We start from the raw sequence: 14,303 nt of genomic DNA, 5'->3' as shown, positions 1-14,303 counted from the left end.
TTCACGAAATATACGAGTACATATTTACATCACGGAAAAGCGGAGCATACATGGAACTGCTGCAGAGAAATTAAAGAAGATGAATATTATTTCGACGCGATAAAGGATAAAAAGCATGAAAGTTCAGCAATGATAAGTGTCAGTTGTTGCAAATTGCTGAAAACCTGGGCTATGTCAGAGGAAGGTTGTAATTACGCAGGTGTGTCTAGCAGAAAGATCCTGCTTCGTGCGACATTATAGGGAAAGGAGGATAAATCGAATGAGAATGCTATATCGGTTTATTGCAATAATCGACTTACAATGAGGATAAAATTCGAAGTAAGAAAGTATTAAAGAAAGAAAGGGGGCAATGATGAAAGAGGGGCGGCGGGGGGGGTGAGAGGGTAGAGATGAGCAAGGAGCAGACACAGCGGGCTACGGAGATGTATTTAATATGAGGTCGACATTAATAGTATTTGCATATACGGGTACAAAAAAAATATGGGTATAAAGAATTATGACTATAATAAAAGAATTATGATCAAATATGATCAAATACATGAGTAAGTAAACAGGTGGATGAAGAGTTATGTCGCCTGGCTGGGGGGGGGGGGGGGGGGGGATGGGATAGGTGGAGCAATTGAGAAGAGACCACCATTTTGTCGCGGATGCACGCGTACTATGGGGCAAAGTTACCAGCGATTTAACACAAACTTTCAGGGTGGGTAGGAATGTATGTTTACTCATGCGATTGGATGACTGTGCAAACTTATGAGACATGGACCACCCACCTTTCACTCAGACAGACACATGAAAACCCTCAGTATTCCACTTTCAAAGCTTAGTGATATGTTAAGGTCCCTTGCCCAGTAATGTTATAGGTAGCAACTGAAACACTTGGGCATTGTAATGTCGTTTCCTCTGCTATAAGGGCAGAAGTACCTGTTCTGGGCGCTTTCATATCAATATTTCTGTCCTTTTATGCTTTGCTATTTTGTGAAATGAACTACATGCAGGTGTATTGATGTTTGCGAGCCCTGCAAACAAGTGATTATCGACAGATACTTCCCTTTTCGAATCCAGTCATGTGTGATTCGAATCACTGCGCGACGTGTCAAAATAGCATCATTCCGAGAGATAAACACGACCTGGCTACAAACATCAATATTCACGAAGGCAATGCCTCCCCCTGACACCCCTTCCACCGCCCCCACCTCCTAGTCACTCCCCCATCCGACACTACCCTACTTTACCCCCATTCATCTTTACCTGACAATCAACAATATGCATTTTATATCTAGTTTCCACTGACTACGACATTAGTTATACATGTAACCCACAAAAGTGGAAGTTTGTTTTCTACTTCAGTGTGGTATGGATAAGTTCTGCGTCGAAATTAACTAATCTAAATCAGGTTTCTACATTCATAATTGTTACCTCCAGCAATGATGCTATGTTTTCCCTGGAGGCTGTTTGTTTGTTTTTTGTTTTTTTTTTATCTGTATGTCATTAATATTACTCAAAAAGTTATGAGGGGATTTTCAGGAGAAGTAGGTCCGTTGTGGTAGAAGGCGATGGAAGATAGTTTGCGTTTGTGACCTGGACCTGGATCTGGATCCAGATCCAGGTTTTGGGGTGATTATAAGGATGTCTGCATGATTCGATGGCGTGAGCAGCCTTACAATGGCCTCGGCGGAGATTTGAACTTTTTGAGTGCCTTTAGTTAAAAATATTTCTGCCTTTTTGTGTATTTCTATATTTCTATCTAATTCTCTCTCTGCGTCACTCCTGACTGCTCTTTAACAAGCAATGCGACGTCATCCATGACGTAGCGTTATCTCCATGTTTACAGACAAATACATGGGTCGCACAGTTATTATTTCGATCTTCACATAGAATGCATTCTTTAATTGTGCCTGCGCTCTGATAATCTGTCTGCGTTCAGAGAACGTCTTTTCCGGAACGAACACAGTGTTGCATGATATTGTGTGTAACATGTTAGTTCATTGTCACATGCTGTCATTTTTAAAAATTCATTTTAGACGTTAATATGTCAAGAAAGAGACGCATCTTTTCTGAATCAATTCTTATGGCTGATATACATGTATGTGTATGTGTGTGTGTGTGTGTTTTGGTTTCATGTACATTTATATGGTCTGCAGATTTTAAGATGTCATCCGCTCTTGCACTTGTATGCGTGCACGAAGCCATACTTTGTTGTCGTGGCATTGGTGTCCACAACACCGCGTCGGAGACACAGCTGCCGGTATACCCGTAGCTGTGCCACAACCAAGCTTTAATAGTCGCACTAATGAGCGTGCAAGAGAATAGACTGTCTATTTATAGGTCTATCCAAAATCCCATCGTATTAGAAAGCAGTGTTGGGCTTCATCCGTTGCACACACATTTGACTTCCACACTACATGAACACAGAAAACAAAAGTATATATAGTATACAGAGAGGGCACAATGGTGGTGAGTACATAAAAGGAAAACTTGTGCACCCTATTTTTTTTTTTTTTTTTGGTAGCGAGGCATTGAATATTTACTTTTAATCAGAACTGGAAGAAGATGAAGACACGGTCTTCGATAAGTTGCTGTTGTTTAATCAAGAACAATAGATAACAATGCGCATACCAGTATGCCTTAGCACACTAAATACGTCTTTATATTGTTCTATATGAAGCTAAAAATGACTGTTATGGAATGCTTTTTTTTTCCTTTCGTGATTCACTGTATTCCCTCTTTGTGTTCATGTTCACTCGTAAACTGTTGTTCCGACACTCTTGGCGCCATGCACCAAGGCCATGAACAGCAAACCAGAATGCCAAGACAATAGACCTACACCGACAAACAAAAACAACGAATTTTTCTCTCTTTCTTCTCCCTTTTTCTCCAATTCTTGCAGCGACCGTTAAATTCTTGCTTTCAGCGGAAAACGACAAAATGCTCGCAAATTTTGCCAAGCAGTGTTGCGTGAACAAATCTGACTATTCATGTATTTTGTTAACTTCACTTTATTATTAGCTCCTTATTTTTTCCCCAAAGTTTTGTTCGAGATGTGACTAATCATCGAATATTTCTATTGCACATAACAGTATTATTTCATTTCTATCATTGTTATTACTCTTATGTAAGACAATATGAACTTGTAGAAAAATACAATTTGTTGTTGTTTTTTTGCTTTTACATACATTACAAAGTCAAAGTGCCAAAAATATTGCAAACCTTCGCATTTTACTCTCTAAAATCTAAACGCATGATATTCGCATTTAGTAAACATACAATAGGATTCTGAGTGAAAACTCACCATTGGCCAACTTGCGAGTGAATTCGGTATCCTCAATAATATATTCCAATCCTGCCTGGGAATCCATAACGGCCTTGAAGCAGGCGACACACTCTATCTGCGCGAAGGCATCCGCAAGCCGGGGCGATCGTCGGCCGGGGCGACCCGGACCAGGAGCGCTAAGCCTTTGCAGGGACAAGTAGAGTAATTCCAATCCGCGAAGTTCCAGAAATCGGAGCACCCACTGGCGATCGCAACGTTTCAGCTGCCTCTTGAGTCGCGTGTAGCTCTGCACCGACGACCCCGTTTGAATGAGCGCGATCAAACTCCTTGGATCAGTGGGCCCCTCCGAGGGACTACCCGTACCTCCGACAGGTGACACCGAGCCGCCATCCGCCTCTTTGTGAAAATGCGACCGCACGATCAGCCATCGGTTGGCGGCGCTATTCCTTTTCGGCGCCTCGTCAGAACCCGCGCTTTCCGGACTGGCGGCGTGCGTGTCGTCTGCGTACTGCTGCTCTTCATCGTCAGCGTCGTCCGGTTGCTCGACGCGCACGGACGGAATCGCGGGGCTGCGCTTGCGCACATCCGATGGCGACGACGACGAAAGCACTGTCCTGCTGCCTCCCTCAGCCATTGCTTGACGAGGTCTTCCCCAAAGTCTGGGTACTCATCATAGATGGATGAAGAAATTGCTCATTTCTTCTGATGACGCAATTATAGAGAACGTGAAGGGCTTCCCTTTCCAGGATGTGCGGATTGTTTTCAGAGGTCACGATTCCTTGTAATTTCTCCGTTGACACAGGTATAATCTGCATACAGAAAGTGAGAAAAACATGCCTCTGTGAAGCCATATGATTTTTAAATTATCTCCTTTCAGGCCTTTTCAAGTTTAAAGATCAAGAGTGGGGAAAAACTGCTTGAACGTCATCAACGATAATACAGACACTGACGGATATTATATTACGAACTAGATGGAGCACGATATATATTCATATACTCCATTCCCAGTTTATCTCTGTAGGTGTAATGTTACCAAACCAACAACAGCCAAGTTCTGTGTACATGATTTAACGCCAAATATCAGCTTTGTTTGATACGATCATTGTCAATGATTTTGTCAAGTTTTAATTGATGACCCAGTTTTACAGTGGAAGAATAAGACACAAATTTCCCCCATTTAGTAAGTACGATTGTGTGATAATCTCCATCAATCATTTCGTTGTACTACTCTGTATGCATAATAAATGTCTGCACAGTAGAGATTGGAAATGACCAGGGAACATTAATTAGATCAATGATAGAAAAGGGATTCTGAAGGGGGAAATACACATTGGAGATCTTTATGAGTGAAAACAATGATTAAGCAAAAGTGCTAACGTTCAAGCCCTCGATACTCTAAAACCAACATTATGTGTGCCAAGATCTGTCTTAAAGTATTAAAGTATCAAAGTCCCCATTCGAAACACTCATACACATAGTCCCATACAAGGAATAGTATAAACCGCATAGTGTAAAATAATGTCTCGTGTCTGAATGTGTTAGTTGGTGTCAGTATTATTACCATTTAGTGCAAAGTAACAGTCTGGTACAAGTAAATAAGATATAAGGATTCTAGTTTGATGGTTAAGTTATTCGTCGAGTTTACATCCGAAGATAAAGACTTGTTGTAACAATAACGTGTGATCTGAAAGTATACGAACTGAATTTCTTCGAGTGTCACTGGCATTCTGTTTTTCAAAATCACCAGACATCCTGAAATTATTGCATTTCATAAGTGTTTCTCATAAGTGTTTCTCAAAGAGATATGTCTTATTGGGGGACAGTATGTATACGACATACCACAGACCTTGGACAGCCTATTGAACACAAATTACGTGTATGGCCTAGTGCTGAAATAAGCAGATAACGCCCTCTTGCGTCCACATCAAACATTTGCTTTGCAAATTCCACACACACACACACACACACACAACCAAAAAAAAAATCCTTTTGGAAAAAAGATCATTGTGTGGCTAGGGATGCAAGCAAAGAAAACACACAAGAGAGCTGTGCAATATCGATGATAAAACAATAAATTCGCCATTGTCCTCTATACATCGCACACTTTTATTGTAAATAAAGATCATCACCGTGGCACCTCCCAGTGGCACCTCCCAGTGGCACACATGTGTAGTTCATCCCAGTTTTGCTTCTTGGAGCTGCGAGAGGGATTACTGTATCAAGTATCAAGTATAACATGTTAGTTTAAGATCAATCACATTCATGTAAGCCTCCAAGACAGCAAATTCACCCTCTACGTATATCATTAATGGTCTTTGCAATGAACTTCGATAAGCAATTAATTAGGTGCGAAATTTCGAGAAATCCTTGAGTTCCGCAATACCTAATCAGCCTTGAGTCATAATAATTGTGACTGTTGAGAATAAGGATGTCGTGCGTAGAGTGGTATCAAAATTAATTGATTACCGGCATCAAGGCAGGTGGTACCCAAGCAATCTCTAACAGATAATTAAGTTATGGAGCGTACCTACACCAGTACCCTCCTCTTGTTATTATTATTTTTCTCGTAATGTTTTATCGTAACGAAGTGTGTATCTCTTCGTGTTAACTTTCTGGGAAAAGCATTATTTACGTCATAGCGCGATTGATCTACGAGAGAGTAAGTTTAGGTGAAAGAACATTAAAGACTTTGATAAAAGTTTGGAACGATAGATAGCAAAAAGATAGAACAACCATTCTAAGCTCTCAGTGATAACCCTAACCTAATTAATCAAAGCATCACATGAAAAATACAAAATAAAATCGTGGAGGTTGCATATTGATGCCAGTAAAGACATATTAAAATGCTAATTTTGAAAAGAGTAATAGTACATTGCAGAGAAATATGTATGTACGCAAAATAAAATAACAAAATATAAAACAAACTGCATCAGCAAACAAAGAAACTAACTACAATCTATATGATTATAGAACAACTGAAACGTTCAAGTTCAAGACTGCCGGAATCAAATGACTTTATTCATGAGACTATAAACGCAGATTTCAGTCATTTCACGCAAACACCCGAATTCTGTCGTCTCTTTTGAAATACACTGCAGTTCACATCTACATACGATGTAGGCTAATAGTAACACTCTTTTTCGAGAGTTAGGTACATGTACCTCCATTCTGCTATATAGGACATATTTTGAAGAGAACTCTTCACACAAGATACGATTATACAAACAAATGATAATATAGTTGAACAACCATAATCTGATGTAAGGTGAAATAAGTGTTAGGGAATCAGGTTAATTTGGTTAGGAAAACAAATGATGATTATGAGATTAAAGAGGAAAGAGTTAGTTCTAGCAATAACCTACAGGTGAGCAAGAAGATCATGGAGACACGGGAAGAGAATGAAAAGAAGGTAAAGATGGGCAAATGGGGAGGAAAAAGTAAAGAAAACGAGTACATAACTCACACGTATGAACACGAGCATGAGATGGAAAAGGTCCTGTTATTATCCCCACTTACAGCAGCTGAATCCCATAACGCCCACGATACCACCTGCCCAAAAGATGACGGCAACCTCTCGCCCAAGGGGGACGAGGGGGTACTGGAATCTGGTGTGGGGGAAAGTATAGTCGAAGGTGACCCTTTGGAGCACGCAGGTGCTTCGCTCCTCGGGCTCAAAATAAGGAAACGTGCACTTCTGCGAGCTCAGAAGTTCACGCACCATCGGCGGGAAACACAACCCGTCAGCTTCTCACTGGGAAGGACAAAATGGGTCATGAGGAGGTTTATCTAATCAACGGCCAAAGAGGGAGAGGGAAATGGGTACAAGGTGGTGGAGAAACTTGCATTATTTAAAGATGCGATTCTGGAACTGCTGGAGATAATTGTTTTTCTATTCTTACATTACGCATTGATTTGATTTGAACTTTAACACTAACATTCATCTGTGAGATGTATCTTGATGTGCCGAATGTTATTAATATTGGATGTAGTGATGAGGGGATGGAGAAAAAAAAAAAACACGCCTCTTTGAAAACTTATAGTATGTAGACAGAAAAAATGTTAACGTGAATATGATAAGTATGATAATAGTTAACCAGTTACCAAAGTAACATGATTTGAAAAAACTCACAAAAAAGTTACTATGGCAATAATGGCATCCTTAAGAGTAACACTTAAGGAAAACACGCAATGATTTGTCACGTTTTTCACAAACTGCCACGAGCGCTTGCCCTCTTACGAGAAGGGGATAGGAACTTTTTTTTTTGGTGTTGTTCGTAGCTTCTTTTTTAAAGTTTCATGTTTTACGCCATCAAGGACTTTCCCCGTGTTCGTTTGAATTCCCTCGACGTTCTCCAACAACATTCGGGCCGTACAATGCCTGAAAACCCAACCAAACATTACTCGCGGAAAACGACTGGCCAATTCCGAACGCTATTTGGAGAAACCCGCAAGAGAGTTGACGCCTGAAAACAGGATAACAGAGGGGAAAATACTGAAAGCATTTTTCTTCTTTTTTTTTCTAACATTTTTCCCGAAGAAGAGAGGGGAAAAAGAACTTTTCCAAGACTCCGTTTCGAGTTTCCGATAATTCTCAGGCGAAAAAAAATTTCAAGAGCCGGGTACTTTCCATTATTCACTCTTGTTTAGATTGGCAAATTCCTTGTTATTGGATCGTGTGAATTTGCACGCAAACTCTCCACTATTGCCCCTTTACTCCTAATCGTATGACCTGACCAAGTCCTTTTCCCCGCTCATTTTCTTTTTTTCTCTCATTTTTTTCCCCTTAGCTTGAGCAAAAAAGCAAGGAAATTCTACGTGCGCAAATTGCAACCAATGTCTGGATGTGTTTGTAACACGTGAATTTGTATTTTTTTTTCTGTTTCAACATGACTTCCACATTTCGAAGGTTCATCACACTTATGGTTAAGCAAAGTATCTATTACCTCGTTTTCGTTTGTCCTTAACCCCCTTCACCTATTTACCATAGCCTTTGCAAATTGAAACTGACAAATGATATAAGAATTCTGGTCCAAGTGCTTCAGATGTAATTAGCTCCTCATGAAGTACCATAAATTGCTAATCAAGCTTTGCATCAATGACTATGACTGTTAACTTCAGGGATAACTTAGACACCAAAAGCTAAGTGTGGACACGGCGAAAGCACATCCTGGTCAAATTATTATACTTGTTGTTGCTGTTTGCTTATTTGCTTTGTAGCACTTTTTTTGGGGGGGGGGGGTAGGGGAGGGGGTGGTCGGGAGAACAGGAAACTGGTGGCAGTGTGGGATAATTTTAACAGTGGAATCAGAAACAAGTTTGAGCAATATTCTTATCAGATATAACAAGATTTCATGAGAAATAGATTTCCATTTAACATGCTTGCTATACCACTTTGAAGTTTTAAGAAAAAAAAAACACTTTTGTTTTTTCATAATCTTGCTAAGCCCACGTTTAGTAGAACATCATGGAGAATGGTTTTTAGAATAAATTCAACAATAAACGCACATCGAAAACTGCAAGTTTGAATTATCTACGTGCTACGTCAGAATATATTACTCTCAAATCTACGGATACGGTTGACAGTTTTTCTATTGTTTCTTGCTGAAATTGTTATCGATACTGATGACTGATGTAAAATACGAGTAAACCAACAAAGAGGGCGCCATTTCTTCTCCGAATCAAAAAACTGGAGGTCGTGCGATCTCAAACGACTAAGCTTTGCATGTTCACGATGTTGTTTTTCTTCTTCTCTTTCAAGAATCACAATAAAGCGGGCACTTTTATCATATCCCGAGGTGGAATTTTCCCCCGTTCATTTCTTCTTTTCTCCCCCCCCCCCATTTTTTTTTTTTTTTTTAGTCGTCACGACAAGGTACCCCCCGATTATGATCAAATGTCTGTGAGCTAGAATGACATGGGGCCCCCTGTAGGTTTCGATATGTGGAATCAAATAGATGTCTGAACGGGTGAAGGAAGGCAAGTGCGTGCAAAATCGCGCGAAAACCGAGGAATATTTTTTCTCACTTCAATCGAATCCAAGAGAGAGGAAGAACCGAATGTAATAGAGTGGAGTAAGTTTACCCCTCTCCTTCATGTCATCCTCCCTCTCTCCCTCACCCCCCCCCCCTCTCTCTCTCTCCCATGCAGGCAATCAACATAAAGGAAACCAAAACCCAAATATAAATGTGGATTGAGTGAAAGCAGCAATATTAGTTGATCTCATCAGTGAAAGTTTTAGGAAAGTTGGACATTCCGTTCAAAAGTTATGAATTTTTAAAATTTTGGCGCTGTCATCGCTGGACAAGGAGACTACTACAGTTCATGACACCATTGTGGACATTAAATATACAAGGTAGAAAAAAGGAAATTCAAGGTATTTTCACTTTTTTAGCATTATAAAAGAGCACTTGGCTTACCTCTTTCAGAAAGCAGAGGGAATAATATTACTCTTGACCCAAGTCATAGCTACAAAAGATGACTTGCTGCATGCTGGAACGGTGGTCTCAAATCTCACTCAAATCTCACTTTTAGACTGTTTTTGGAATAACCTGAACATCTACCAAGAATGAACATGACAGACTGATTTTGTAAGTTGAATGCCTGGAGATCGAAAATTGGAAATCTTGAGTGAACTTTGACCATGTTACTGTGTTTATTGCTGCACATTCTGAACTTGCACTCTGTACAGCCCCACATGCTTACAACTGTGTGGTTATCTGAGCATGTTCAAATCGGTAACTACATTTGTCATTGCATACTAGATCTACGTAGACTATAGCCAACACAGCTAAACTTTGTGAACAGTGACCCGTTCGTGGACTGATGTCTCACTGTGCTCACTGGGACCCTGTATTGAGGATCAAATGTCTGAAATCCTGAGTGCACCTCATTTATCGTTTAACCGAACTTTGACAAATTGATTCTGTGCAGTCCCACCTGCGTATTTCTCTGTTGTATTCGTGTTGGACTCGTCAGGACCTCTCTGTGGGTTATTTAAACGTCCTCAATCAGTATTTTGAAGAATTCAGAATCATCAACAGTACCCACAGACAGGCTTACTAGACTGTCTATGCAACTCAAATTTCTATGAGACGGGTCTCTGCATTTTCATTTTCATTGTACTTCTACCGTGCAATGTATTCACTTGTTTCTGCATCCTAACAATGACCCGACAAACAGCTGCACTGCTGAAGGAGATACTCCAGGACAATGAATTCCTGAATGCTATCAGAAGAACAGTGGAGGATGCAGTTGCAACAAAAGTCAGTGAATACCTCATGCGCGTGGAACAAACGGAAGGGAAAGTTCTCGAACTTCAGTGCAAACTCGACAACTGTGAGAAGGAACTCTGTGAAGTAAAAAAGGAAAACGAGAAGTCATTTCATGAAATCAACAAGCTGAAAACAAAGCTCAATGACCAGGAGCAGTATTCGCGGCGGAACTGTGTCCGTTTCTTTGGTGTCCCTGAAACAGAAAAAGAAGATACAACTGAAACAATACGTCGGATATCGAAGGAAATGCTGGATGTAGATCTCCCTTCAAGTGCCATCGACAGGAGCCATCGAGTTCGAAGAAGGAACCCTCCTCCTGAGGGTACTCGGCCCAAGCCAAGAGCCATCATTGTCAAGTTGACATCCTACCAGTATCGTCAGACCCTGCTAAAGAACAAGAAGAAACTGAAGGAAAAGAAAAGTGGAATATCCATACACGAGGACCTAACTGACAGCAATCGAGCATTGTTGTGGGATGCATTCACTATGATCCGCAAGCCAAACAGCAAGCTCACTCATGCATGGAGTATGGACGGCAGGATCTTCGTCTCAGTCAACACTCACAATGGTACCCCACTCAAAAAGATAGTTCACTCAAGAAGAGATTTAGATCATTTGTAGAAAAATAGCCACATGTGCGAGATTGATGATATGAAATGTAAACTGGTCTACATGATGTGAGTGCCACATCTACTCTGTATAGCACTATGACTTACAGCCATTGGCTAACTGATCTCCAGGTGCAATACGTGTATATTCTGGTCCCTTTTCTGTATACATATCCTAGCAAGTGTTTTGGGATGTTATTCTTTATATTGTGAGATAATTTTGATGTGTTTTGTGTCATTGTTTTTTTCTATATGTTTCCAGATTCGAAGTTATGTAGTGTATGTCGTAGGCAAGTATTAAAGGCTTCTGAATCAATTTGTAATTCATGTTTTCAAGCAGATGATAATAGTTTCTCTTTTGATGAGGTGAATATTGGTAATGTTGATTATATCTTACCAGAGGACTTCAGTGATGTAATGAATTGTAGCAATTATGAAAACAAAAACGTTTTTTCTGTGGTTCACTTTAATTGTAGGAGTATTAAGAAAAATTTTGACAATTTTCGCAGTGTGATTGCCGATATTTCTTGCCAACTTTCATGTATAGCTCTGACAGAAACCTGGCTTTCTACACATGAATCAATCAATATACCAGGGTACGCTTTTGTTGGATGTGGTAGGACAAGTAAACGTGGAGGAGGTGTTGGTTGTTTGATCAAAAATGGTGTGAGATATAAGCAAAGGAATGATTTATATCTTTTTAATTCTTTCATAGAATCAATTTTCATTGAAATATATTCCAAATCAAACAATATAATTCTTGCCATTGTGTACAGGCCTCCCGGTCAAACCATGAATGAGTTTTTGCCTGCTTTAGAAAAATCACTCAGTGCAATATCTAGAGAAAATAAACAATGTTTTCTCATTGGGGATTTTAATATTGATCTTTTAGCAACAATTTCTAATCCACATGTAAATAGTTTTATTGATTTGGTAACATCATTCTCTTTTACACCACTAATCCTAAATCCCACTAGGATAACACAAAATTCTGCAACTCTTATTGATAACATCTTCACAAATGATATTACTAATGTATTGAAATCCGGAGTTTTGGTAAATGATGTTAGTGATCATTTAAGTGTATTTACAGTTGTCAGGTTTGAAAAGTATAATTGTTCTCAATCCAAATGTTACAAGAGATTTATAAATGATGAGAGTATTGGTGAATTTCAAAGATTACTTGGATCCTTCGACTGGAATGATGTTTATAGGAGCACTGATGTTGATGATAGATTTCAAATTTTTATTGACAAGGTGACAACCGCATATAATCAATGTTTTCCTCTGAAAGAAGTACGATGCAAAAAAGCTGATGTTAATCCATGGTTCACGAAGGAATTAAGAAAGATGTGTAAGAAAAAATATATTTTGTATCGAAAGTATATAAAGAACCCTACTGATTATAGAAAATGTGTTTATACGCAATATAGAAATATAGTATCTAGTGCAATACGTCGTGAAAAGCAACATTATTACCATAGTCGTTTTTTGAAAGTACGAAACAACAGCAAAGGAACATGGCATGTTATAAATGATATTCTGAATAAAAACAAGGAAAAGGTGCAATATTTTGATCTCAAACACAATAATGTTGATATAACAGACCCACAGGAAGTTGTTAATTTTTGTAATGATTATTTCAGGTCAATTGGCTCTGACATTGTAGATAACTTGCCTCCTGCTGCAAATTCTTTTCATGACTTTTTACCAAAGAGAACTTACTTAGATTCTTTTTTCCTACGACCCATACAACCAAGTGAAATTCTTAAGACAGCTATTGAGTTCAAACCAAACAAAAGTCCTGGTTATGATGATATTGATTCTGAAGTTATAAAGAAATCTATCCATTATCTTGCCACTCCTCTGTGTAGTATTTTTAATCTTTCATTCGGACAAGGTGTCTTCCCACGTTTGTTAAAGATTGCCAAAGTTGTTCCTGTCTATAAAAGAGGTGACACTTCTATCCCATCAAACTATAGGCCTATTTCTATCTTATCTGTATTTTCTAAGTTATTTGAAAAGCTTGTTCACAAGCGATTGATGTCATACCTATGTTATAAAAATATATTATATGCAAAACAATTTGGATTCAGACCAGGGTATTCAACATATATGGCATTACTTGATTTTTGTGACAAAGTTGCTCATGCATTTGAGAGAAAGGAATATGTAATAGGTATGTTTTTAGACCTCTCAAAGGCTTTTGATTGTATCAGTCACAACATACTTTTAGACAAATTACAGTACTATGGCATCAGAGGGATAACCTTAGACTGGTTCAAGAGCTTTCTTCAGAATCGTATGCAGTATGTTTGTGTTAATGGACATTCCTCTCCTATACAGTCTATCAATGTTGGTGTTCCTCAGGGATCTGTTTTAGGCCCTTTGCTTTTTATATTGTACATTAATGATTTGCAATATGCTAGTAACATTTTAGAAGCCATTTTATATGCTGATGATAGCAATTTATTTATTTCTGGGAAAGATTTCAGGGACACATGTGCAATATTAAACACTGAATTGAATAAAGTAAACGAATGGTTTTTAGCTAACAAGCTGAAATTGAATGTCGATAAGACTGTATGTATGATTTTTAGAACCAAAAATAGAATAATTGATACGGAACATGTAAATATATGTATTGCAGGCACTACTATTCCCATTGTACATTCAGCTAGATTCTTAGGAGTAATACTAGATGATCATTTGACTTGGAAGAATCACGTAGATGAAGTTTGCTGTAAGATATCTAGAGCTGTTGGTGCAATCAATAGAATAAGTGGAATAGTACCTTCAAATGTTCTTTTAAATTTGTATTATACTATGATTTTACCTCATATTTTGTATTGTAACATTATTTGGGGAAATTGTGCCAATTATCTACTTAAACGTATTTATGTTCTTCAAAAACGTGCAATCAGAATTATTACAAAATCTCAACCCTTAACTCATACACAGCCCATTTTTAAAAAGTTTAGGTTATTAACAGTGTATGATATTAATAAATTTGCTGTTTGTATTTTTATGTATTCTTATCTTAATAATATTTTCCCCAAATTTCTCGGTAATTATTTTACTTTTACTCAGGCTAGAAATACATACAATACTCGGCAATTTTATCATTTGTATATCCCAAATTATAGATATAAT

At 38.6% G+C, this 14,303-nt stretch overlaps 2 protein-coding genes across 2 annotated transcripts in view; one reads left to right on the top strand and one right to left on the bottom strand.

The window, feature by feature from the left end:
- The window catches only part of LOC140234735 (uncharacterized), a 162,474-nt gene extending 159,142 nt beyond the window's left edge, over window positions 1-3,332 (bottom strand). Inside the window, exon 1 of the mRNA XM_072314772.1 lies at window positions 3,290-3,332. Within this exon, the coding sequence (XP_072170873.1) occupies window positions 3,290-3,292 (3 nt within the window). The 5' untranslated portion in view covers window positions 3,293-3,332. The remainder of the gene's footprint in view (window positions 1-3,289) is intronic.
- Window positions 3,333-10,434: 7,102 nt separating this feature from the next.
- LOC140235448 (uncharacterized) lies at window positions 10,435-11,163 on the top strand. The gene has a single exon (XM_072315474.1). It carries the CDS (start codon window positions 10,435-10,437, stop codon window positions 11,161-11,163), a length of 729 nt encoding a protein of 242 aa, XP_072171575.1.
- Window positions 11,164-14,303: the final 3,140 nt, after the last annotated feature.

The sequence above is a fragment of the Diadema setosum genome, chromosome 11, assembly GCF_964275005.1.
Source record: "Diadema setosum chromosome 11, eeDiaSeto1, whole genome shotgun sequence".
Lineage (NCBI taxonomy): Eukaryota > Metazoa > Echinodermata > Echinoidea > Diadematoida > Diadematidae > Diadema > Diadema setosum.
Note: the sequence above shows the minus strand (reverse complement) of the source record. Positions and strands in the feature narration are given on the sequence as shown.